We start from the raw sequence: 26259 nt of genomic DNA on the forward strand, positions 1-26259 counted from the left end.
TACACGTCAACTATGACAGACAAATTGAGATTTGTTTTCTCCAGAAAATCACATTGTAGGATTTTTCATGAATTTATTTGCAAATTATGGTGGAAAATAAGTATTTGGTCACCTACAAACAAGCAAGATTTCTGGCTCTCACAGACCTGTAACTTCTTCTTTAAGAGGCTCCTCTGTCCGCCACTTGTTACCTGTATTAATGGCACCTGTTTGAACTTGTTATCAGTATAAAAGACACCTGTCCACAACCTCAAACAGTCACAGTCCAAACTCCACTATGGCCAAGACCAAAGAGCTGTCAAAGGACACCAGAAACAAAATTGTAGACCTGCACCAGGCTGGGAAGACTGAATCTGCAATAGGTAAGCAGCTTGGTTTGAAGAAATCAACTGTGGGAGCAATTATTAGGAAATGGAAGACATCTCCCTCGATCTGGGGCTCCACGCAAGATCTCACCCCGTGGGGTCAAAATGATCACAAGAACGGTGAGCAAAAATCCCAGAACCACACGGGGGGACCTAGTGAATGACCTGCAGAGAGCTGGGACCAAAGTAACAAAGCCTACCATCAGTAACACACTACGCCGCCAGGTCTTACTGGTCTTAGTTCTTGTTTGTTTCACCAAAAAATGTATTTTGCATCTTCAAAGTGGTAGGCATGTATTGTAAATCAAATGATACAAACCTCCCCAAAATCCATTTTAATTCCAGGTTGTAAGGCAACAAAATAGGAAAAATACCAAGGGGGGTGAATACTTTCGCAAGCCACTGTATAACAGCCTCCACTCTTCTGGGAAGGCTTTCCACTAGATGTTGACACATTGCTGTGGGGACTTGCTTCCATTCAGCGACGAGCATTAGGGAGGTCAGGCACTGATGTTGGGCGATTAGGCCTGGCTCGCAGTCGGCATTCCTATTCATCCCACAGGTTTTCGATGAGGTTGAGGTCAGGGCTCTGTGCAGGCCAGTCAAGTTCTTCCACACCGATCTCAACAAACAATTTCTGTATGGACCTTCCTTTGTGCAATGGGGCATTGTCATGCTGAAACAGGAAAGGGCCTTCCCCAAACTGTTGCCACAGTTGGAAGCACAGAATCGTCTAGAATGTCATTGTATGCTGTAGCATTAAGATTTCCCTTCACTGGAACTAAGGGGCCCTAGCCCGAACAATGAAAAACAGCGCCAGACCATTATTCCTCCTCCACCAAACTTTACAGTTGGCACTATGCATTCGGGCAGTTAGCGTTCTCCTGGCATCCGCCAAACCCAGATTCGTCCATCGGACTGCCAGATGGTGAAGTGTGATTTATCACTCCAGAGAACGCATTTAAACTGCTCCAGAATCCAATGGCGGCGAGCTTTACACCACTCCAGCCGATGCTTGGCATTGCGCATGGTGATCTTAGGCTTGTGTGCAGCTGCTCGGCCATGGAAACCCATTTCATGAAGCTCCCGACGAACAAGCACTTTGCTACACCCGCAATAACATCTGCTAAATATGTGTATGTGACCAATCAAATTTGATTTGAACAGTTATTGTTCTGACGTTGCTTCCAGAGGCAATTTGGAACTCGGTAGTGAGTGTTGCAAGGACAGACGATTTTTACCCACTGCGCACTTCAGCACTTGGCGGTCCCATTCTGTGAGCTTGTGTGGCCTACCACTTTGCTACTGAGCCGTTGTTGCTCCAAGATGTTTCCACTTCACAATAACAGCACTTACAGTTGACCAGGTCAGAAATGTGACGAACTGACTTGTTGGAAAGGTGGCATCCTATGACGGTGCCACGTTGAAAGTCACTGAACTCTTCAGTAAGGCCATTCTACTGCCAATGTTTGTCTATGGAGATTGCATGGCTGTGTGCTCGAATTTATACAACTGTCAGCAACATACTTTTGTATCTAAAGTGCATTCGGAAAGTATTCAGAGCCCCCTTTTTCCACATTTTGTTACTTTACAGCCTTATTCTAAAATGGATTAAATAAAAAATGTCCTCATCAATCTACATGCAATACCCCATAATGACAAAGCGAAACAGGTTTTTAGAAATGTTTACACATTTATTAAAAATAAAAAAACAGAAATACCTTATTGACATTATTATTCAGACCCTTTGCTATGAGACCCGAAATTGAGCTCAGTTGCATCCTGTTTCTACAACTTAATTGGAGTCCACCTGTGGTAAATTCCATTGATTGGACATGATTTGGAAAGGCACACACCTGTCTATATAAGGTCCCACAGTTGACAGTGCATGTCAGAACAAAAACCAAGCCATGAGGTTAAATGAAATTGTCCGTATAGCTCTGAGACAGGATTGTGTCGAGGCACAGATCTAGGGAAGGGTACCCAAACATTTCTGCTGCATTGAAGGTCCCCAAGAACACAGTGGCCTCCATCATTGTTAAATGGAAGATGTTTGGAACCACCAAGACTCTTCCTAGAGCTGGCCGCCCCGCCAAACAGCAATTTGGGGAGAAGGGCAAGGGCCTTGGTCAGGGAGGTGACCAAGAACCTGATGGTCACGCTCCAGAGTTCCTTGGAGTTTGCCAAAAGGCACTTAAAGGACTCAGACCATTAGAAACAAGATTCTCTGGTCTGATGAAACGAAGATTGAACTCTTTGACCTGAATGCCAAGCGTCATGTCTGGAGGAAACCTGGCACCATCCCTACGGTGAGGCATGGTTGTGGCAGCATCATGCTTTGTGGATGTTTTTCAGTGGCAGGGACTGGGAGACTAGTCAGGATCGAGGGAAAGATGAACAGACCAAGGTACAGAGAGATCCTTGATGAAAACCTGCTCCAGGGCGCTCAGGACCTCAGACTGGGGCGAAGCTTCACCTTACAACAGGACAGTGCCTAAACAATGCAGGAGTGGCTTCGGAACAAGTCTCTGCGTGTCCTTGAGTGGCCAAGCCAGAGCCCAGACTTTAACCCGACAAACATCTCAGGAGAGACCTGAAAATAGCTGTGCAACGATGCTCTCCATCCAACCTGACAGAGCTTGAGAGGATCTGCAGAGGAGAATGGGAGAATTACAATTTGGAATTTTTAAATAAAGCACTGTGAATGGCTTTATAACATGATAGGCCTAGTAATTATTTTTTGGCTGGTGAGAATTATTTTTTGGCTGGTGCCACCATCAGAAAAACTGTGACACCAGACCATTTTTTGGTCGCACTTATTTATTTCCGCGGCATCCACGCAATATAAACAATTTGTAGGCCTATCATGTTATAAAGTCATTCACAGTGCTTTATTAAAAAAGTGTAATAGTCTACAATGATGGTATTGAAGAAATAAGTTGTTTTATCTAATGATGTTGTGATTCAAAGTATTTTAATGTGCAACCTAATCCAGTGATTGTAATGCATTTTGGGTAGACAATTATACTGTTGTTGTTATGTTTTACTGTTAAAATAGGGCTTCAGATAAAAAGATAATACCCAGTCATAGTAGCCATGTATTAATCTAGCAGTACATTTTAATGTCCAAAATAACGTTGCAGTTGTAGCCTACCGTCCAATGAGGCCTATGCGCATTTTGCGCGCTCCGTATCTCAAAGCCATGTCAAATATCTTTGTAAAATATATGGCATTGAGGAGTTTACCACATCAGTCACCAGTTTCATTGATAAGTGCATCGACGACGTCGTCCCCACAGTGACCGTGCATACATATCCCAACCAGAAGCCATGGATTACAGGCAACATCCGTGCTGAGCTAAAGGCTAGAGCTGCCGCTTTCAAGGAGCGGGACAGTAATCCGGATGTTTATAAGAAATCCCGCTACGCCCTCCGGCAAACCATCAAACAGGCAAAGCGTCAATACAGGACCAAGATCGAATCCTACTACACCAGCTCTGACGCTCGTTGGATGTGGCAGGGCTTGCAAACTATCACAGATTTCAAAGGGAATCCCAGCCGTGAGCTGTCCAGTGACACGAGCCTACCAGACGAGGTAAATATGCTCGCTTGGAGGCTAGCAACACTCAATCATGCATGAGAGCACCAGCTGTTCTGGACGACTGTGTGATCACGCTCTCCGTAGCCGATGTGAGTAAGATCTTTAAACAGGTCAACATTCACAAGGCCGCAGGACCAGACGGATTACCAGGACGCATACTCTGAGTATGCGCTGACTAGCTGGCAAGTGTCTTCACTGACATTTTCAACCTCTCCCTGACCCAGTCTGTAATACCCACGTTTCAAGCAGACCACCGTAGTCCCTGTGGTCAGGAACGCCAAGGTAACCTGGCTAAATGACTATCGCCCCGTAGCACTCACATCTGTTGCTATGAAAGGCTGGTCATGGCTCACATCAACACCATCATCCCAGACACACAGGACCAACTCCAATTCACATACCGCCCCAACAGATCCACAGACGACGTAATCTCTATTGCACTCCACACTGCCCTTTCCCACCTGGACAAAAGGAACACCTACGTGAGAATGCTGTTCATTGACTACAGATCAGCGTTCAACACCATAGTGCCCTCCAAGCTCATCACTAAGCTAAGGACCCTGGGATTAAACACCTTCCTCTGCAACTGGATCCTGGACCTGCTGACGGGCCGCCTCCAGGTGGTGATGGTAGGCAACAACACATCCGCCACGCTGATCCTCAACACAGGGGAACCTCAGGGGTGCGTGCTTAGTACCCTCCTGTACTCCCTGTTCACTCACGACTGCGTGGTCGCACACGACTCCCAACACCATCATTAAGTTTGCAGACGACGCAACAGTGGTAGGCTTGATCATCAACAACGATGAGACGACCTACAGGGTGGAGGTCAGAGACCTGGCAGTGTGGTGCCAGGACAACAACCTCTCCCACAATGTCAGCAAGAAAAAGGAACTGATTGTGGACTACAGGAAACTGTAGTCCTGTGGACTACAGGAAACACATCGACGGGGCGGTAGTGGAGCAGGTCGAAAGCTTCAAGTTCCTCGGTGTCACCATCACTAAGTAATTATCATGGTCCACACACACCAACACAGTCGTGAAGAGGGCACAACAACGCCTTTTCCCCCTCAGGAGGCTGAAAAGATTTGGCATGGGCCCTCAGATCCTCAAAAAGTTAAACAGCTGCACCATTGAGAGCATCTTGACTGGCTGCATCACCACTTGGTATGGCAACTGCTTGGCATCCGACCACAAGGCTACGGCCCAGTACATCACTGGGGCCAAGCTCCCTGCCATCCAGGACCTCTATACCAGGCGTTGTCAGAGAAAGGCCCTGAAAATTGTCAAAGACTCCAGCCACCCAAGTCATGGACTGTTCTCTCTGCTACCGCACGGCAAGCAGTACCAATGCACCAAATCTGGAACCAACAGTACCCTGAACAGTTTCTACCCCCAAGCCATAAGACTGCTAAATAGTTAGTCCGGGTAGCTATTGATTGACTATTTAACTATCTGCATATGACCCTTTTAGCACTAACTCTTTTAACTCATCACATACGCTGCTGTTACTGTTTATTATCTGTCCTGTTACCTAGTCACTTTATCCCTACCAATATTATTTATTTCTCTGCATTGTTGGGAAGGGCCCGCAAGTAAGCATTTCACTGTTAGTCTACATCTGTTGTTTAAGAATCATGTGACACATTTGATTTGATTTGATTACTTGCTATTGAGCTCATAGAGAGTTGGGAAATAAAAAGTATACCTACAGAAGGCTTAGAACATCCTCTCTCCATCTGTGACAACAGGACAGCAATTGGATTGAAAAATTTTATTCAATAAGAACACTTTTCTTCCTCCCGGGAAAGGAGAGACAGTGGCTCACTTGACACAGCAGCAGGCCCCAGCAAAACAGGGACGGACAGGCAGACAATTTCATTACAGGAATCATGAGGGTAATGTACTTTACTGTTTGACCAAATCATGGTTTTAGCCTCCTAAAAAATAGGAAGTTTTGAGTGAGGTGAATGAATGTGCAGCCCGCACCGATGCGACCAATACATTTTTTTAATTGCACAGCCAAGTCACAAGGTCTCAAAATGTGGCTTAATGGTCACAGTCTAGAGTCTGCCTTGCAGGCTTCTCACTATAGGCATACTCTCTTTTGTTTTAGTTCAATGAATGTGTGTGTGTGTACGTGTGTGTGTGTTTGATGGATGGAGGTGAAAGGGGGATAGATTTGGGCTGAGTTAATGTTTCATAGTACGGAGGGTCTGTGTGCGTGGAGGTTAATCAGTGCTGGTTAATGTCTTCAGGAGGGTTGCTTGGGTTAAAGTGGTCTTCATGTTTTGCAGTACAGGCAGGACTCCAGCCGTCTGATCTGATGTTGGCTGCTGTTCCGTGTGGTAGTATTCTCCTCTGCTTAACCCTCTCTAAACCTGCATACATCTCTCCTGGAGAAACCTGATGATTGGAGACAACCACACACACCAGGGTTTCCGTTAGCTGGCAATTGCCGGCTTTTGGACAATTTTTTTTTTTAAAGCCGAAAAGTAGAACTGTTGCTGGTCAAAATGACCTGGAGAAAATAAATAATGCTTTTTATTAATTGATGGAAATACCAGTCGATGCTAACACATTTCACCATCATGCTTATCGGTCTATAGGTTAATTTGTATAATTTTGTGGAATTAAATTGGCATGTGTATTTTCGTTAGTCATCATGTATCTTATTTATCCAACACAACTATCACACGCACAGCATACAGAGCCTATTTTGAGCAGGATTTATCCTGCAGCTCCTCAGATGATTGTTGCTGGAGTAAAACATGCTTTTATAAGGCCATTCATTGCTCAACAATCCTAAATGCAATCGCGCAAAAAAATTGTTTTGGGTCACAATTAAATAGAGGTACTATTTTTATTTCTCAACTGGTAATTGAAACTGCGAGCTCTGACACAACTTTTCTATTTAGTGATTATTTTTGTGTTTTTTGTACTTTATTTTCACAATGTATCCACTATAATTTCTTATAACCGACAGGAACTTTTGAACATAAGATCAGCATTTACCCCAATTACGACTTCGACTCATTTGCCCTGGGCTCTTTCTGTAATTCCGACCCAATTTTCAGGGTATCCAAGAGGCAAGAGAGGGGGAATCCTGGCAGGATTAAGGCGAAGGGAAAACCGGCCACCTCTTCCCTATTCTATTGGCCAGTCACTTGATAATAAGATGGATGACCTTTGAACGCGGATTTGCTACCAACGGGACTTTCGTAACTGCAATATTCTCTGCTTTTCTGAAGCATGGCTTTTGGACAAGATACCCCCCATGGCTATCCAACTGGATGGATTCTCCATTCACCGAGCGGACAGGACAGTAGAGTCAGGACAATCGAGAGGGGGAGTTGTGTGCCTCTTCATCAACAACAACAATTGTTTTTTCTGTCTTGAGCGCAGTGGTAGTCTTGATGATTTTAATTCCTCATCATTAAGACACATGATGCCAAACTTCCATCAACATGTCTCCTTCGCCTCTAGGGGCGATAGTCCTAGACCAATGTTATTCTACCCACAAGCAAGCATACAAGGTGCTCCCTCGTCCACTATTCTGCAAATCAGATCATGACTCCGTACTCCTGCTTCCTGTTTACAAGCAGAAGCTCAAATAGGAAGTACCTGTGACTCGTGCCGTTATGAAATGGTGATCAGAATCAGAGATTATGCTACAGGGGTCAGTTTGCTAGCGCTGATTGGAATATGTTCAGAGACTCCCCCGATAACATCAATGAGCTAACCACCTTCACCGGCTTCATAAGGAAATGTATCGGTGACGTTGTCCCCACCGTGAAGGTTCGCTGCCTCCCCAATCAAAAGCCCTGGATTAAGACCGAGGTTGCTGCTACGCTAAAGGACCGGGCTACCGCACACTGGGCCATCGCAGACAACCCTGATACTACTGCTGAGAATTGGAACAAGTCCAGGAAGTCGCGCTACGAGCTCCGCAGCGTCATCAAACAAGCAAAAGGACAATATAGAAATAAAGTGGAATCATATTACACAGGCTCCATCGCATGTGGCAGGGGCTACAGTCCATTACGGATTACAAAAGAAGACCCAGCCATGATCTGCCCAACGGTGCCTCTCTACCAGACAAACTCAACACATTTTATGCACGCTTCGACAATAACAACACCATACTATGCGTGAGGGTCTCCACCAAACCAGAAGACTGGGTGATCTGGCAGACATATTCAGTCATTTTAAACTGCTCATTGTCCAACGGGTGTGCATGCTTTGTCCCCCCCCTATACTCCCTGTTCACCCACGACTGCGTGGCTATGCAACACCATCAAGTTTGCTGACGACACGATGGTGGTAGGCCTGATCACCGTCAACGATGAGACAGCCTACAGGGAGGAGGCCAGTGACCTGGCAGTGTGGTGCTGGGACAACAACCTCTCCCTCAACGACAGTAAGACCAAGGAGCTGATCGTGGACTACGGGGCTGCAGTGGAGTGGAGTGGGTCGAGAGCTTCAAGTTCCTCGGGGTCCAAATCACTAAGGACTTAAAATGGTCCATACATGCATAGTCGTGAAGAAGGCGCGACAGCGCCTCTTCCCCCTCAGGAGGTCGAAAAAGTTTGGCATGGGGCCTCAAATCCTCAAAAAGTTCTGCAGCTTCACCATTGAGAGCATCTCGACTAGCTGCATCACTGCTTGGTATGGCAACTGCACCGCCCTCGATCGCATGGCGCTACAGAGGGTGATGCAGACAGTCCAGTACAGCACTGGGCCGAGCTCCCTGCAATGCAGGAACTCTATATCAGGCGGTGTGAAAGGAAGGCCCGAAAAATCGTTAAGGACTCAAGCCACCCAAGCCATAGACTATTCTCTCTGCTTCCGGACGGAATGCGGTACCAGTGCACCAACAGGCTCCTGAACAGTTTATATTCCCAATCCATAAGACTGCTAAATAGCTAACAAAATGGCTACACAGACTATCTGAGTTGACCCTTGTATTTATCTCTATGCACACTCTCCGGACTCTACACACTCACGCACAGTGACACTCCAACACACACATAACATGCACACACATTTATACTGACTACACACACACACACACACACAATTGCATACAGTCTTCATTTACGCTGCTGCTACTCTGTTTATCATACATCCTGATGCCTAGTCACCTTAGCCCTATACATATCTACCTCTTATCACTCCAGTATCCCTGCACATTGAAAATATGGTATTGGAACTGACCCTGTATATAGCTTCTGACCCTGGAACTGACCCTGTATATAGCTTCTGACCCTGGAACTGACCCTGTATATAGCTACTGACCCTGAATATAGCTTCTGACCCTGGAACTGACCCTGTATATAGCTTCTGACCCTGGAACTGACCCTGTATATAGCTTCTGACCCTGGAACTGACCCTGTATATAGCTTCTGACCCTGGAACTGACCCTGTATATAGCTTCTTACTTTCTCCCGTTGTCCTTATTTCTATTTCTTGTGTTTTTTGTGTGTTTTTTTTTTATATTATGAGGCATGTCTTACCTTGCTTCAAAGTAGCCTATAGGCAAAATCCGACCATGGAAACGTGGGGGCAATTATTTAATAAAGACTTCATAGGCGGCGCGTGAGTTTTCATGTTGGGGAAGCTTGAAATTGTTCCTACCATGCTTTGGATAAAAGCGTCTGCTAAATGGCATATTATTATTATTATTATTTCTACCATTCTGCGTGCCAGTTATGATTTTCATATGCGCATTTTTTTGTGGAACAGATTCATTTCAATAATAACGTTTTCGTTTCTCAAAATCATTGTCACGTGGTTAATTATAAAATTCTGAATTAAAATGATAAAAATCTCAAAGTTAAAAGTCAACTAATGCGAGATCACCAGCCTCCACCATATGGACGCGTTGATACACCGTGATTCATTGATGGCTAAAGTAATTAGTGCATGGAACTCTTAGCCTATAGGCCAATGTAACACTGAGGATTTGTGATTATTGAGGGGGAGATTGTTGGAAAGATTTTTCAAATAGCTTACTGTGAGGAACTATAGTTAATATATAATTTACATTTAAATTATCATTCGCAATGGATATTAAAATAAAAACAGTTTCCTACATTTCTGCGCAGCAGGCCAGGTAATTCTATGCGTGCTCAGGTGTGCGCGCTCGTTCAACATTATCAGGACAGAGAAAACAGACACATGCTCATTGCTCACATGGAGCACTCCTAACAATGAAAAAATGTACAAATCTCGTAAATGATGGTTATGAAATAAACCAAAACTTGTTTCTCACAAGTATAGCGGGTTGTGAACTCCGCAAACAGCGTTTCCAGTCCGAGAATGAGAACGGTAAATGACTGTAATTAATACTTGCATTAACAGAAAATAATGTATCCTAATGACGGGAATTAACGTTACATTTACTACTGGTGACGTAATGGGGAATTGATGTAAAAAAAAAAAAAAAAAAATGTATGAAAGGGCAAACAATTCACACAATGAAACAATGAATGCGCAAGAATTGGCGGGAGACAGCTGAGCCATTCTGGAGAGAGACTCGCCTATATCTTCACCACACACCCCTCCCCTTCTTGTCTCAAGATTTTAACTTATGCTCAAGACACATTATCTTCACATTTGTTATCCTTTTCACTGACAGCCGAAACTCAATAATTTAAAATAAACTAATGATCATCAATTCCTCTGTAGCTGTCATGCTTTCTGGTGAAGTATTTTGAAGTATTTTATTTCTGTATAGACAGGAGTAATTATATAATTTTGGCAAATGTATTTCCATTTACTTCCCTATTGGACTCACTGCTATGCCATTTCTCTCCTGTTCTATTGGTTTTCATATGAACCAGGGCCTAACATTTTATTTTGGGTCCACCAGCCACTGTGGAAGGTAGATGAAAATAATTACATTTTTTTTCTAAAACAAGAAATGTATTAGGAAGAAGTGATGTGGTATATTGCTGAATTTCATTAAATTTTTTGTGACCTCAAGTCTTTTTAATCAAAATATCAGGGCCTGTAACGGGGCTACTTGAGTCATGTCTGTGTACTCTTTGCTATCAGTTGAAGCAGCAGACTCAAACTAACATTTGAAAAACAACCGAGCTTGTGAACAAAACAATGTAAATAGCCAAGAAACATGAGGACAAAGTCAAATTAGACCAACTTTTGCCTGTGTGCAACGCCTCCAAATGAATCTCTCAGCACTTCGCACTTCACTCAGTGAGCTCAGCTCCCCTGCCAGGCAGTGTTGCTGCGAGAGGTGGGACATAGGATTATAATTTATTTGTGCAATTAGTAGCTGTGAAACAAAACAGCAGAAATACTTTGAAAACAGCTATTGCAGCATTTTTGTAACTCTAACTCTAATTTGCTTATGCTTGATTTTTGACCATTTTTATTCGCGAATTGAATGCTCGCACTGTAGAGCCCTGCAAATTGACCACCCGCCAAAGTGGGTGCTGAAATAGACATTCTTACTCGCCAATACCTAAATCTACCCGATTTTGGCGGGTGTTTATTTTATGCCCTGATCAACTTTCTTTCGTTGTCCAAAAGCCAAAGGCTGAATCCTACTCATATTAGCAACCCATCCTAGTTGTTGCATCTTTAGATTCCCCCTCTTTCTAAGTTTCTAACAGAAATATTAATCTCTGTCAAATATGGAACTTCTATCAGGTGCGCTGTTTAGAATGGTGTGTTTTCCCACAAATTGCATTTTGGCAAACGTTTGAAAATGACGTTTTATTGGCTGCTTCATTACATGAGTTGCATGTTCTGTTAAGATGCATTTCCGTAATCAAAATGTGATTTCTGTCATTCTGAGCACCGTGGGTGGATGCCCTAATGGGTTATGCACCCAATGCATATGGGTCCGGTAAATATCTCAAATGGCCGGTAAATGAAAATCTTCCCGGTCACATTGTAAGGCGTTACATTTTCCTAACAGAAACCCTGACACACACACACACACACACACACACACACACACACGTTATTGGAGGCTGAGACGTGGTGGTCCCGGGCCTGAGGAGGATGGGTGAGGGGCTGAGGGGGGGTTAGTAGGGGTGAGGGGTTTCCGGGGAGGGGGGGGATATATAGAGGGGTGAGGAATGGTGATGTTGTTAAGTCCTTATTGATCACTTTGATTGATTACCGATTGGACAGTCCTACGCCAATGGGGCTGGTCCACACACACACGCACAGAGCTATGTCTTACTATACTTGTGAGGACTATTCTCCTTAACCCTAACTCCTAAACCTAACCCCTAAGCCTAAAATTGCTTTTTTACAAGTGAGGACCGGCAAAATGTCCTCACTTCTTCTCTGAATTTTAGTTGGTTTACTATTCTTGTGAGGAGTTCTGGTACTCACAAGTATAGTAAAACGTGAACACACACACACACACCCACCCACCCATCCATCCTTTATTCTGTGTTGTTGATGATTAACTAGAGGCCATAAAAGCATATGTATTCCTGTGTAGACATGATAAATGTAACCCCACCATTAATTTATTGGCTCAGTAGTAAATGGAGGATAGCTTTGGGATATGGATAGCAATAGGGTAAGGGTAGCAATGTCTACCCCATTTTTTGAATTTTCAATTACAAGACTGGCTTGTAATAATGTTAGATTTGTATATAATTTAAGATGGCATCAGATGAAGTAGTGTAATTTAGTCAGTGTAGTCTGATTTTAACATTAATATCTGGTAATTGTGGATAGTTTTTTCAACAATATTGCATAGGTTATGAGCTGTGTTCTATTGTGTTTGAATGACCTGAGGAGTAGTCTTGGAGTTTCTGCAGTACATGATCTCTCGTTTTCCTTCGTTCTCCCTCTCGCTCTCTCTCTCTCTCTCAGGCACAAAGCACTCTTGTTCCTCTAGTGAATGTGTGCTGCCCACAGCCATTCAGCCTTTTGTGGGGTGAGGGGGGCCTCTCACCCCTCCTCCCTAGAGGTCACTAAGGGGCAGGGGCAGAGTTTATACCGGTTATGGGGTGTGTGTGTGTGTGTGTGTGTGTGTGTGTGTGTGTGTGTGTGTGTGTGTGTGTGTGTGTGTGTGAAATCAATAAAACAGCAGCAGCAACAACTTAACAGATAGAGGGCATGTGATGGGGGAGTAACATGAATATGAATGGAGCCTTCCCCTTTCCCCCCAGTATGAAAAGCTGTGTGTGTTAGAACAACGTGTGAGTCATCAGATTTCTGCTTGTTATTCTGGGTCAGTGGCAGGACAGGCCACCTACTGTGTGTGTGTGTGTGTATGCCTGTGTGTGTGCCGGTGTGTTTTTAATATGTGGTTGTGTGTTTGTGTACAGCAGGGGTCGGCAACAGGCAGCCATGGGCCAAAACCGGCCCGTAGTTTTTTGTTTTCAGCTATAAAAAAAATATTTAAAAAATATTTTAGGAAATCTGTTCCCAAGTATTCCCACGCTTAAAAAAAGAGACATATGATTGTGTCTTAATGTATTTAAGGTATGCAATTATTGTTATTTTCAAAGGCAGTCTCTTTTTGGGCCTAGGTGTGGTCAATTTGCGGTGTACAAATTCTAATTTTTATATTCCGGCCCCCTAACCATCCACTCCAACAAGAATCAGCCCGCGGTTGAATCTAGTTGCCTACCCCTGGCATGTGTGAGAATGTGTTGTTGATTTGGTCCAGCCCACTCGTTAATGGTACCATACACACACTCACTACTGTACTGCATACAACTCATATAAACACGAGACAATGATGAGTTTATTTTACGATTATGAAAAAGGATTTATAGTGATGATGATGATGATGATGATGATGATGATGATGATGATGATGATGATGATAATAAAAGGTATGATGATGACGGTGATGTCAATCCTTGTAGGTGCGTTCTCCAGTGGTGACGTGTCGTCAGGGGCGGGACCTGCTTCTATGAGTGGAGCTAACTCTGAGTTGCCACAGCAACAGCCGACGCCCTCCCTAGCTCCTCCCACCCCCTTCACTGCCACAGCCCCCATGACCAACACAGCATCCCCCCATGTGAGTACATACACACACCACACACACAGACTAGGCCTGTACTGAACAGAGTCAGATCAACGTTACTGTCAGAGACATACTAGTTAAATTAGGTTTAAATAGGTTTAGAAAAGGATGACAGAGGAGTTTTTAGGGCTGTGACAGTCTTGGAATTTTGGATGATGGTTATTGGGCAGCCAAATGCCCGCGGTCACTGTAAAAAAAAAATATATATATATATATATAAAAATAAAAGAGACCACTGCACATTTTTCTTAAATCAGCATCTCTACATGTATGACAGCCATTCCATTCCAGTGTCTGTTGAATTCCAACACAGGCACACCTCATTCTACTGAATTAGGTACTGATTAGGTGTTCACCTGAACCAAATCTTATTTAATGAGGAAAAGTATAAAAACCACTGCTGTGGTCATCACTATTCTCTTGCAATAGGATCAGCTGGATGGTAAAAACAGTGCTAATAGTACCTCAAAAGTAATATTAATCAAAAAATAAATATTGACCATGCCAAAAGAGTTGAAAAGGAAAGTTTTGAGTGAGGAAAAGAAGGGTTCAATTCTGGCTTTACTGGCAGAGGGATACAGTGAGCGTCAGGTTGCTTTCATCCTTAAAATTTCAAAGACGGCGGTTCATAAGAACAAGGTCAAGCAGCAGACATTGGGGACAACAAAGCTACAGACCGGCAGAGGGCGAAAACGACTCTACTGACCGCCAACTCATTCAAATGTCACTCAACAACTGTAGGATGACATCAAGTGACCTACAAAAATAATGGCAAACGGCAGCTGGGGTGAAGTGCACGGCGAGGACAGTTCGAAACAGGCTCCTAGGGGCAGGGCTGAAGTCGTGCAAAGCTAGAAAAAAGCCCTTCATCAATGAGAAGCAAAGAAGAGCCAGGCTGAGGTTTGCAAAAGACCATAATGATTGGACCGTAGAGGACTGGAGTAAGGTCATCTTCTCTGATGAGTCCAATTTTCAGCTTTGCCCAACACCTGGTCGTCTAATGGTTAGACAGAGACCTGGAGAGGCCTACAAGCCACAGCGTCTCACACCCACTGTGAAATGTGGTGGAGGATCGGTGATGATCTGGGGGTGCTTCAGCAAGGCTGGAATCGGGCAGATTTGTCTTTGTGAAGGACGCATGAATCAAGCCAGTACAAGGTTGTCCTGGAAGAAAACGTGCTTCCTTTTGCTCTGACATTGTTCCCCAACTCTGAGGATTGGTTTTTCCAGCAGGACAATGCGTCATGCCACACAGCCAGGTCAATCAAGGTGTGGATGGAGGACCACCAGATCAAGACCCTGTCATGGCCAGCCCAATCTCCAGACCTAAACCCCATTGAAAACTTCTGGAATGTGATCAAGAGGAAGATGGATGGTCACAAGCCATCAAACAAAGCCGAGCTGCTTGAATTTATGCGCCAGGAGTGGCATAAAGTCACCCAACATCAATGTGAAAGACTGGTGGAGAGCATGCCAAGACGCATGAAAGCAGTGATTGAAAATCAGGGTTATTCCACCAAATATTGATTTCTGAACTCTTCCTAAGTTAAAACATTAGTATTGTGTTGTTTAAAAATGAACATGAACTTATTTTCTTTGCATTATTCGAGGTCTGACAACACTGCATCTTTTTTGTTATTTTGACCAGTTGTCATTTTCTGCAAATAAATGCTCTAAATGACAATATTTTTATTTGGAATTTGGGAGAAATGTTGTCAGTAGTTTATAGAATAAAACAAAAATGTTATTTTTACCCAAACACATACCTATAAATAGTAAAACCAGAGAAACTGATAATTTTGCAGTGGTCTCTTAGTTTTTTCCAGAGCTGTGTATATACTACCGTTCAAAAGTTTGGGGTCACTTAGAAATGTCCTTGCTTTCGAAAGAAAAGCAATTTTTTTGTTCATTAAAATAACATCAAATTGATCAGAAATACAGTGTAGACATTGTTAATGTTGTAAATGGCTATTGTAGCTGGAAACGGCTGATTTTTTAAATGGTATATCTACATAGGCGTACAGAGGCCCATTATCAGCAACCATCAGTCCTGTGTTCCAATGGCACGTTGTGTTTGCTAATCCAAGTTTATAATTTTAAAAGGCTAATTGATCATTAGAAAACCCTTTTGCAATTATGTTAGCACAGCTGAAAACTGTTGTGCTGATTTAAAGAAGCAATAAAACTGGCCTTCTTGAGACTAGTTGAGTATATGGAGCATCAGCAATTGTGGGTTCGATTACAGGCTCAAAATGGCCAGAAACAACTTTCTTCTGAAACTCGTCAGTCTATTCTTGTTCTGAGAAATGAAGGCTATTCCATGCGAGAAATTGACAAGAAACTGAAGATCTCGTACAACGCTGTGTACAGTCATGGTCAAACATTTTGAGAATTACACAAGTATGGGTCTTCACAAAGTTTGCTGCTTCAGTGTTTTTAGGTATTTTTGTCAGATGTTACTATGGTATACTGAAGTATAATTACAAGCATTCCATGTGTCAAAGGCTTTTATTGACAATTACATGAAGTTTATGCAAAGGGTCAATATTTGCAGTGTTGACCCTTCTTTTTCAAGACCTCTGCAATCCGCCCTGGCATGCTGTCAATTAACTTCTGGGCCACATCCTGGAAGCCCGTTCTTGCATAATCAATGCTTGGACTTTGTCAGAATTTATGGGTTTTTGTTTGTCCACCCGCCTCTTGAGGATTGACCACAAGTTCTCAATGGGATTAAGCCCGAGCCACTTAGTTATCACTTTTGCCTTATGGCAAGGTGCTCCATCATGCTGGAAAAGGCATTGTTCGTCACCAAACTGTTATTGGATGGTTGGGAGAAGTTGCTCTCGGAGGATGTGTTGGTACCATTCTTTATTCATGGCTGTGTTCTTAGGCAAGATTGTGAGTGAGCCCACTCCCTTGGCTGAGAAGCAACCCCACACATGAATGGTCTTAGGATGCTTTACTGTTGGCATGACACAGGACTGATGGTAGCGCTCACCTTGTCTTCTCCGGACAAGCTTTTTTCCAGATGCCCCAAACAATCGGAAAGGGGATTCATCAGAGAAAATGACTTTACCCCAGTCCTCAGCAGTCCAATCCCTGTACCTTTTGCAGAATATCAGTCTGTCCCTGATGTTTTTCCTGGAGAGAAGTGGCTTCCTCGCTGCCCTTCTTGACACCAGGCCATCCACCAAAAGTCTTTGCCTCACTGTGCATACAGATGCACTCACACCTGCCTGCTGCCATTCCTGAGAAAGCTGTGCACTGGCGGTGCCCCGATCCCGCAGCTGAATCAACTTTAGGAGACGGTCCTGGCGCTTGCTGGACAATCTTGGGCGCCCTGAAGCCTTCTTCACAACAATTGAACCTCTCTCCTTGAATATCTTGATGATCCGATAAATGGTTGATTTAGGTGCAATCTTACTAGCAGCAATATCCTTGCCTGTGAAGCCCTTTTTGTGCAAAGCAATGATGACTGCACGTGTTTCCTTGCAGGTAACCATGGATAACAGAGGAAGAACAATGATATCAAGCACCACCCTCCTTTTAAAGCTTCCATTCTGTTATTCTAACTCAATCAGGATGACAGAGTGATCTCCAGCCTTGTCCTCGTCAACACTCTCACCTGTGTTAACGAGAGAACCACTGACATGATGTCAGCTGGTCCTTTTGTGGCAAGGCTGAAATGCAGTGGAAATGTTTTTTGGGGATTAAGTTTATTTTCATGGCAAAGAGGGACTTTGCAATTAATTGCAATTCATCTGATCACTCTTCATAACATTCTGGAATATATGCAAATTGCCATCATAAAAACTGAGGCAGCAGACTGTGAAAATTTATATTTGTGTCATTCTCAAAACTTTTGACCATGACTGTACTCTACTCCCTTCACAGAACAGCGCAAACTGGCTCTAACCAGAATAGAAAGAGGAGTGGGAGGCCCCGGTGCACAACTGAGCAAGAGGACAAATACATTAGTGTCTAGTTTGAAAAACAGACGCCTCACAGGTCCTCAACTGGTAGCTTCATTAAATAGTACCCACAAAACACCAGTCTCAACGTCAACAGTGAAGAGGCGACTCCAGGATGCTGACCTTCTAGGCAGGGTTGCAAAGAAAAAGCCATATCTCAGACTGCCCATCTTAATCTTTTCTTTTTATTGGCCAGTCTGAGATATGTATTTTTCTTTGCAACTCTGCCTAGAAGGTCAGCATCCCGGAGTCGCCTCTTCACTGTTGACGTTGAGACTGGTGTTTTGTGGGTACTATTTAATGAAGCTGCCAGTTGAGGACCTGTGAGGTAGCTGTTTCTCAAACTAGACACTCTAATGTATTTGTCCTCTTGCTCAGTTGTGCACCGGGCCTCCCACTCCTCTTTCTATTCTGGTTAGAGCCAGTTTGCGCTGTTCTTTGAAGGGAGTAGTACACAGCGTTGTACGAGATCTTCAGTTTCTTGGCAATTTCTCGCTTCATTTCTCAGAACAAGAATAGACTGACGAGTTTCAGAAGAAAGTTATTTGTTTCTGGCCATTTTGAGCCTGTAATCGAACCCACAATTGCTGATGCTCCATATACTCAACTAGTCTCAAGAAGGCCAGTTGTATTGCTTCTTTAATCAGCACAACAGTTTTCAGCTGTGCTAACATAATTGCAAACGGGTTTTCTAATAATCAATTAGCCTTTTAAAATGATAAACTTGGATTAGCAAACACAACGTGCCATTGGAACACAGGACTGATGGTTGCTGATAATGGGCCTCTGTACGCCTATGTAGATATTCCTTAAAAAATCAGCCATTTACAACATTAACAATGTCTACACTGTATTTCTGATCAATTTGATGTTATTTTAATGGACAAAAAAAATTGCTTTTCTTTCGAAAACAAGGACATTTCTAAGTGACCCCAAACTTTTGAACGGTAGTGTGTGAGTGTGTGTGTGTATATACATACAGTGGGTAGAACAAGTATTTGATACACTGCCGATTTTGCAGGTTTTCCTACTTACAAAGCATGTAGAGGTCTGTAATTTTTATCATAGGTACACTTCAACTGTGAGAGACGGAATCTAAAACAAAAATCCAGAAAATCACATTGTATGATTTTTAAGTAATTAATTTGCATTTTATTGCATGACATAAGTATTTGATACATCAGAAAAGCAGAACTTAATATTTGGTACAGAAACCTTTGTTTGCAATGACAGAGATCATACGTTTCCTGTAGGTCTTGACCAGGTTTGCACACACTGCAGCAGAGATTTTGGCCCACTCCTCCATACAGACCTTCTCCAGATCCTTCAGGTTTTGGGGCTGTCGTTGGGCAATACGGACTTTCAGCTCCCTCCAAAGATTTTCTATTGGGTTCAGGTCTGGAGACTGGCTAGGCCACTCCAGGACCTTGAGATGCTTCTTACGGAGCCACTCCTTAGTTGCCCTGGCTGTGTGTTTCGGGTCGTTGTCATGCTGGAAGACCCAGCCACGACCCATCTTCAATGCTCTTACTGAGGGAAGGAGGTTGTTGGCCAAGATCTTGCGATACATGGCCCCATCCATCCTCCCCTCAATACGGTGCAGTCGTCCTGTCCCCTTTGCAGAAAAGCATCCCCAAAGAATGATGTTTCTACCTCCATGCTTCACGGTTGGGATGGTGTTCTTGGGGTTGTACTCATCCTTCTTCTTCCTCCAAACACGGCGAGTGGAGTTTAGACCAAAAAGCTCAATTTTTGTCTCATCAGACCACATGACCTTCTCCCATTCCTCCTCTGGATCATCCAGATGGTCATTGGCAAACTTCAGACGGGCCTGGACATGCGCTGGCTTGAGCAGGGGGACCTTGCGTGCGCTGCAGGATTTTAATCCATGACGGCGTAGTGTGTTACTAATGGTTTTCTTTGAGACTGTGGACCCAGCTCTCTTCAGGTCATTGACCAGGTCCTGCCGTGTAGTTCTGGGCTGATCCCTCACCTTCCTCATGATCATTGATGCCCCACGAGGTGAGATCTTGCATGGAGCCCCAGACCGAGGGTGATTGACCGTCATCTTGAACTTCTTCCATTTTCTAATAATTGCGCCAACAGTTGTTGCCTTCTCACCAAGCTGCTTGCCTATTGTCCTGTAGCCCATCCCAGCCTTGTGCAGGTCTACAATTTTATCCCTGATGTCCTTACACAGCTCTCTGGTCTTGGCCATTGTGGAGAGGTTGGAGTCTGTTTGATTGAGTGTGTGGACAGGTGTCTTTTATACAGGTAACGAGTTCAAACAGGTGCAGTTAATACAGGTAATGAGTGGAGAACAGGAGGGCTTCTTAAAGAAAAACTAACAGGTCTGTGAGAGCCGGAATTCTTACTGGTTGGTAAGTGATCAAATACTTATGTCATGCAATAAAATGCAAAGTAATTACTTAAAAATCATACAATGTGATTTTCTGGATTTTTGTTTTAGATTATGTCTCTCACAGTTGAAGTGTACCTATGATAAAAATTACAGACCTCTACATGCTTTGTAAGTAGGAAAACCTGCAAAATCGGCAGTGTATCAAATACTTGTTCTCCCCACTGTATGCTATGTGCATAATAGCAAAGTTACCCAGCATATTGGTGTTGAGAACAATGCGGCGGAGTTAGGAGACGAGAAAACAGCCCTTGCCTTAATTGTCTAAGAAAAGTGAGGAGAGGAAACCCCAACTTAATTAGGTCTATAATCAACAGCCTAACTGTTACATGTGCCTGGCTTTATAAATTGAAATGTGATTAAAACACATAGGATGTGTCTATATATGGAACAACACACGTTTTTCCACCAATCGATTGGTCGAAAGAACAGATGGCTCTCGGTCGACCAAGATTTTGTTTAGTTGGACAGCCCTCGTTTTTTTCTAAACACATTTTCTCCACTCCTGACTGCTGCTGCAGGGAGGGGAGGCATTTCCTTGGCAACCAAAGACTTGTTTGCTACAACACCTTGCTTGTTTCAGCAAGGAGCAACAAAGTTTCATCAAGTTATACAGTCCATGTTACTGTAGAGTCCATGTTAAGGCAGAAACGGACTCAACCGCACGATTGCCTTCAGTCAGCTGTTCTTTCCACACACACCTAAAAACTAAATATACAGGTAAAAGTCAGTAAATTAGAATATTTTGAAAAACTTGATTTATTTCAGTAATTGCATTCAAAAGGTGTAACTTGTACATTATATTTATTCATTGCACACAGACTGATGCATTCAAATGTTTATTTCATTTAATTTTGATGATTTGAAGTGGCAACAAATGAAAATCCAAAATTCCGTGTGTCACAAAATTAGAATATTGTGTAAGGGTTACATTTTGAAGACACCTGGTGCCACAAAATAATCAGCTGATTAACTCAAAACACCTGCAAAGGGCTTTAAATGGTCTCTCAGTCCAGTTCTGAAGCCTACACAAACATGGGGAAGACTTCAGATTTGACAGCTGTCCAAAAGGCGACCATCGACACATTGCACAAGGAGGGAAAGACACAAAAGGTTATTGCAGAAGAGGCTGGCTGTTCTCAGAGCTCTGTGTCCAAACACATTAATAGAGAGGCAAAGGGAAGGAAAAACTGTGGTCAGAAAAAGTGTACAAGCGATAGGGATCACCGCGCCCTAGTCAAGATTGTGAAAAAAAAAACATTCAAAAATGTGGGGGAGATTCACAAGGAGTGGACAGCTGCTGGAGTCAGGGCTTCAAGATCCACCACCAAGAGACGCTTGAAAGACATGGGTTTCAACTGCCGCATACCTCGTGTCAAGCCACTGTTGACCAAGAAACAGCGCGAAAAGCGTCTCACCTGGGCTAAGGAAAAAAAGAGCTGGACTGCTGCTGAGTGGTCTAAAGTCATGTTTTCTGACGAAAGCAAATTTTGCATTTCCTTTGGAAATCGAGGTCCCAGAGTCTGGAGGAAGACAGGAGAGGCACAGGATCCACGTTGCCTGAAGTCTAGTGTAAAGTTTCCACCATCAGTGATGGTTTGGGGTGCCATGTCATCTGCTGGTGTCGGTCCACTCTGTTTCCTGAGATCAAGGGTCAACGCAGCCGTCTACCAGCAAGTTTTAGAGCACTTCATGCTTCCTGCTGCTGACCTGCTCTATGGAGATGGAGATTTCAGGTTCCAACAGGACTTGGCGCCTGCACACAGCGCAAAATCTACCCGTGCCTGGTTTACGGACCATGGTATTTCTGTTCTAAATTGGCCAGCCAACTCCCCTGACCTTAGCCCCATAGAAAATCTGTGGGGTATTGTGAAAAGGAAGATGCAGAATGCCAGACCCAACAACGCAGAAGAGTTGAAGGCCACTATCAGAGCAACCTGGGCTCTCATAACACCTGAGCAGTGCCAGAAACTCATCGACTCCATGCCACGCCGCATTAATGCAGTAATTGAGGAGCTCCAACCAAGTATTGAGTATTGTACATGCTCATATTTTTCATTTTCATACTTTTCAGTTGGCCAACATTTCTAAAAAATCCCTTTTTTGTATTAGCCTTAAGTAATATTCTAATTTTGTGACACACGGAATTTTGGATTTTCATTTGTTGCCACTTCAAATCATCAAAATTAAATGAAATAAACATTTGAATGCATCAGTCTGTGTGCAATGAATAAATATAATGTACAAGTTACACCTTTTGAATGCAATTACTGAAATAAATCAAGTTTTTCAAAATATTCTAATTTACTGACTTTTACCTGTATACTTGATTATTTTTACGGTTATGAAGGCGATTCTATTTTCATGACGGTCTTCATCCATAATTGTCGTTTACACAGTTATACTGTAATTGTGCCAGCCCTAAGTTTTTTATGGGCTCATGTTTCATATCGTTCCATAGAACATCATGAACCACTCCAGCTACGCCCCCCATCTCTGACCCCTGAACTCTTAGCCCGTCCACCTTCCAAATGAGCAGGGGCTTCTATTTTCCGCCTCTCTTCTTTTTCTCTTTCTATTTGCCCAGTTGTCCCCCTCTCTGCCCCTTCCCCCCCTCCCTTCTCTGTCTCCTCTACTGTGATGTGATCTGACAGGCACCATGGAGGAGAAGGGGGGTGGGGGGCGGTCATACTCTAATTCCACCAATCACCCTCCAACTCCAACTCCCCACATACACACTCCCTGACCCCCACCTCCCATACATAGTTGAGCGGAGAGGGGGCCCAGGGAAGCAGGATATCACGCCTATTTACTACATATAGAGGACTTGGAGCTACTCCAAGCACAGTGTGTGTGCGTGCGTTGCAAATTGAAATAAGGAAGTGGGTGTGTGTGCGTCTCCCCTTATGTTACCAACTCCATCCAGTCATCCTACATGTATTGTAACTGAGTCTCTCTTTCTCCCCTGTAGGTGAGTGGGTTACCAGGTCCAGTGTTCAACATGGCTCCCTCCCACATGTTTGGAAACCGACTCAACCCCAACTCTGCCATGGCTGCTCTCATCGCACAGTCTCAGGCTTCCCCCGCAGGTTGGCACCAACGTGTGTGTGTGTGTGTGTGTGTGCGTGTGTGTGTGTGTTTTGATCATGGATAGATCACGCTCCATGGTCTACAGAGGGTTCAGAGATCACAACACCCACTGACCCACTGCTCAGGTTACATCACACACTCACATGCATACACACATACAGCACTTAGTGAGTGGGTGGTGAAGGTGGTGTGCTTGTGGAGGTCGTGAGGAAAAAGGGGTGAGGAGAGGGAGAAAAGGGGGAGGAGCGGGATGAAGGCAGAGGAGCGGGAGGAACGGGGAGGAGCGGGAGGAACGGGGAGGAGCGGGAGAAAAGGGAGAGGAGCGGGAGGAAGGGGGAGGAGCGGGAGAAAAGGGGGAGGAGTGGGAGAAAGGGGGGAGGAAGGGGGAGGAGTGGGAGAAAGGGGGAGGGGCGGGCGGGATGAAGGGGGAGGAGTGGGTGAAAAGGGGGAGGAGCTGGCTGAAGGGGGGGGGGGGGGGGGGGGGGGCGGAATGAAGGGGGAGGGGCGGGATGAAGGGAGAGGAGTGGGAGAAAAGGGGGAGGGGTGGGATGATGAAGGGAGAGGAGTGGGAGAAAAGGGGGAGGGCGGGAATAAGGGAGAGGAGTGGGAGGAAAGGGGGGGGAGCGGGCTGAAGGGGGAGGAGCAGGAGAAAAGTGGGGAATAAAGTGTTTCCTGGTGTTTCAGTACCACCTGCAGCCATTGGTCCTCCCTTATCTCTAGGGGTTAACCATATTGCAACTGACCGTGGGCGTGTTTGTGCTTTTGAATGACGGGCTGCTGGTAGAAGTATGGAAAGGGTTCAAAATAAAGGAAAAGAAAAGAGGGGAAGGGGGTAAAATCGGAGTTAAGATTGACTTTCTTAAGTGGAGGCGAGTGCATGCTGGTGTGTGTGTGTGCATGCTGGTGTGTGTGTGTGCATGCTGGTGTGTGTGTGTGCATGCTGGTGTGTGTGTGTGCATGCTGGCTGGTGTGTGTGCGTGCATGCTGGTGTGTGTGTGTGTGCATGCTGGTGTGTGTGTGTGTGTGTGCATGCTGGTGTGTGTGTGTGATTTATTACTCTGGCAGAGGAAAATGAAAAGAGACGTCTGGCCTGGAGGGAGAAGAGAGAGATGGCGAGAGAAAGTGTGTGTGAGAGAGAGAGAGAGAGAGAGACGCAATCACAGTGTGGTAAGTGTGTTGTTTACTGTTTGTGTGTGTGTATAGATCAGGAGGTAGGAGATGGAAACAGCATTGGAGCTCCGGGCTTCTCCAGACGAGTCTCTCCCAAGACCACCCTCTGTCCGCGGTAAGTACACACACACATTTTTCCCTTTTACCCAGTGAGCACACACACACTCCCCCTATTACCAGTGAGCCCTTATTTACATTCCACACAAAAAAATCTCTGCCCATCCCCCTCTCCTCTCCTCTCCTCTCTTCTCTTCCCCTCTGCTGGCCTCTTATGTGTGTGGGTTTCTCTCTCTCCCTCCCACAAACACTCTTTCTGGTCTCTTTCCCTCTCTCTCCCCCCCCCCCCCACCACCCCCCCCATAAAGGCGTTTCTATCTCTCCCTCCACCTAAATGCGTTTCTATCTCTCCCCTCCAAAGACGTTTCTATCCCCCCCCCCCCCCGAAAGGCGTTTCCATCTCTCCTCCCCCTGCAGGCGTTTCCATCTCTCCTCCCCCTGCAGGCGTTTCCATCTCTCCTCCCCCTGCAGGCGTTTCCATCTCTCCTCTCCCTGCAGGTGTTTCCATCTCTCCTCTCCCTGCAGGTGTTTCCATCTCTCCTCCCCCTGCAGGCGTTTCCATCTCTCCTCCCCCTGCAGGTGTTTCCATCTCTCCTCTCCCTGCAGGTGTTTCCATCTCTCCTCCCCCTACAGGTGTTTCCATCTCTCCTCCCCCTGCAGGCGTTTCCATCTCTCCTCTCCCTGCAGGTGTTTCCATCTCTCCTCCCCCTACAGGTGTTTCCATCTCTCCTCCCCCTGCAGGCGTTTCCATCTCTCCTCCCCCTACAGGTGTTTCCATCTCTCCTCCCCCTGCAGGCGTTTCCATCTCTCCTCCCCCTACAGGTGTTTCCATCTCTCCTCCCCCTGCAGGTGTTTCCATCTCTCCTCTCCCTGCAGGTGTTTCCATCTCTCCTCCCCCTGCAGGCGTTTCCATCTCTCCTCTCCCTGCAGGTGTTTCCATCTCTCCTCTGTGATGGTGGGAAAGGTCCTTCAGCTCTGGGCTTGCGTTTCTTTTTGCTCGTTTATCTTTTTACAAAGATAGTTTGCCTTTTTCTCTGTTTTTATGGTGAATAGCGTGTGTTTAAAGGGGTGTCCACATACCCTGTGTATATATAGTGTAAGTTGGCTTTATTCAGTGCCAAAAATATATTTCTAAAACAATAGGACTCTGTATGATGTGGGTCTTTACCGTCTTATGTGGACAGTGGCTTCACTCCTGCTGTGTATTCACTTGTGTGTTCTTCTCTTGACATCACTTTTCCGAACGCTTTACTTCTTAGGTCAAATTCAGATTAAATATACATTTCTTCCACAATGCAAATGAAAAGTGAAATGTCATATTGGGATTTTTTGTTGGAAGGATGAAACAAATCAGAATGTTATCAGCAACCTAATTCTGCTATCTTCCCTTTAAGAAGAAAAATGTTTCCTTCAGTTTGCGAACACCTTTGTAGAAGGATTTTAAGACTAGATCATTTTTATTCTGATTGATGATTTGAAATCCCGGATTGGAGGGCTGCTGACCACAGATTGCACATGTCTTTAAACCTGCTCCTTTAAGCTCACTCATGCACTTTGCAC

General features: G+C 44.6%; 1 protein-coding gene across 2 annotated transcripts in view; it reads left to right on the forward strand.

The window, feature by feature from the left end:
* Positions 1 to 24775, forward strand: part of LOC311118947 (protein AF-10-like) — a 58878-nt gene extending 34103 nt beyond the window's left edge. For both annotated transcript variants that reach the window (XM_084193696.1, XM_084193697.1), the window contains 3 exons: positions 13832 to 13986; positions 23354 to 23471; positions 24676 to 24775. In XM_084193696.1, coding sequence (XP_084049822.1) covers positions 13832 to 13986; positions 23354 to 23471; positions 24676 to 24761 — 359 coding nt within the window. In that variant the 3' untranslated portion in view covers positions 24762 to 24775. The remainder of the gene's footprint in view (positions 1 to 13831; positions 13987 to 23353; positions 23472 to 24675) is intronic.
* Positions 24776 to 26259: the final 1484 nt, after the last annotated feature.

Source organism: Coregonus lavaretus (genome assembly GCF_964263955.1).
Source record: "Coregonus lavaretus genome assembly, contig: HAP1_SCAFFOLD_1382, whole genome shotgun sequence".
Taxonomy (NCBI): Eukaryota; Metazoa; Chordata; class Actinopteri; order Salmoniformes; family Salmonidae; genus Coregonus; species Coregonus lavaretus.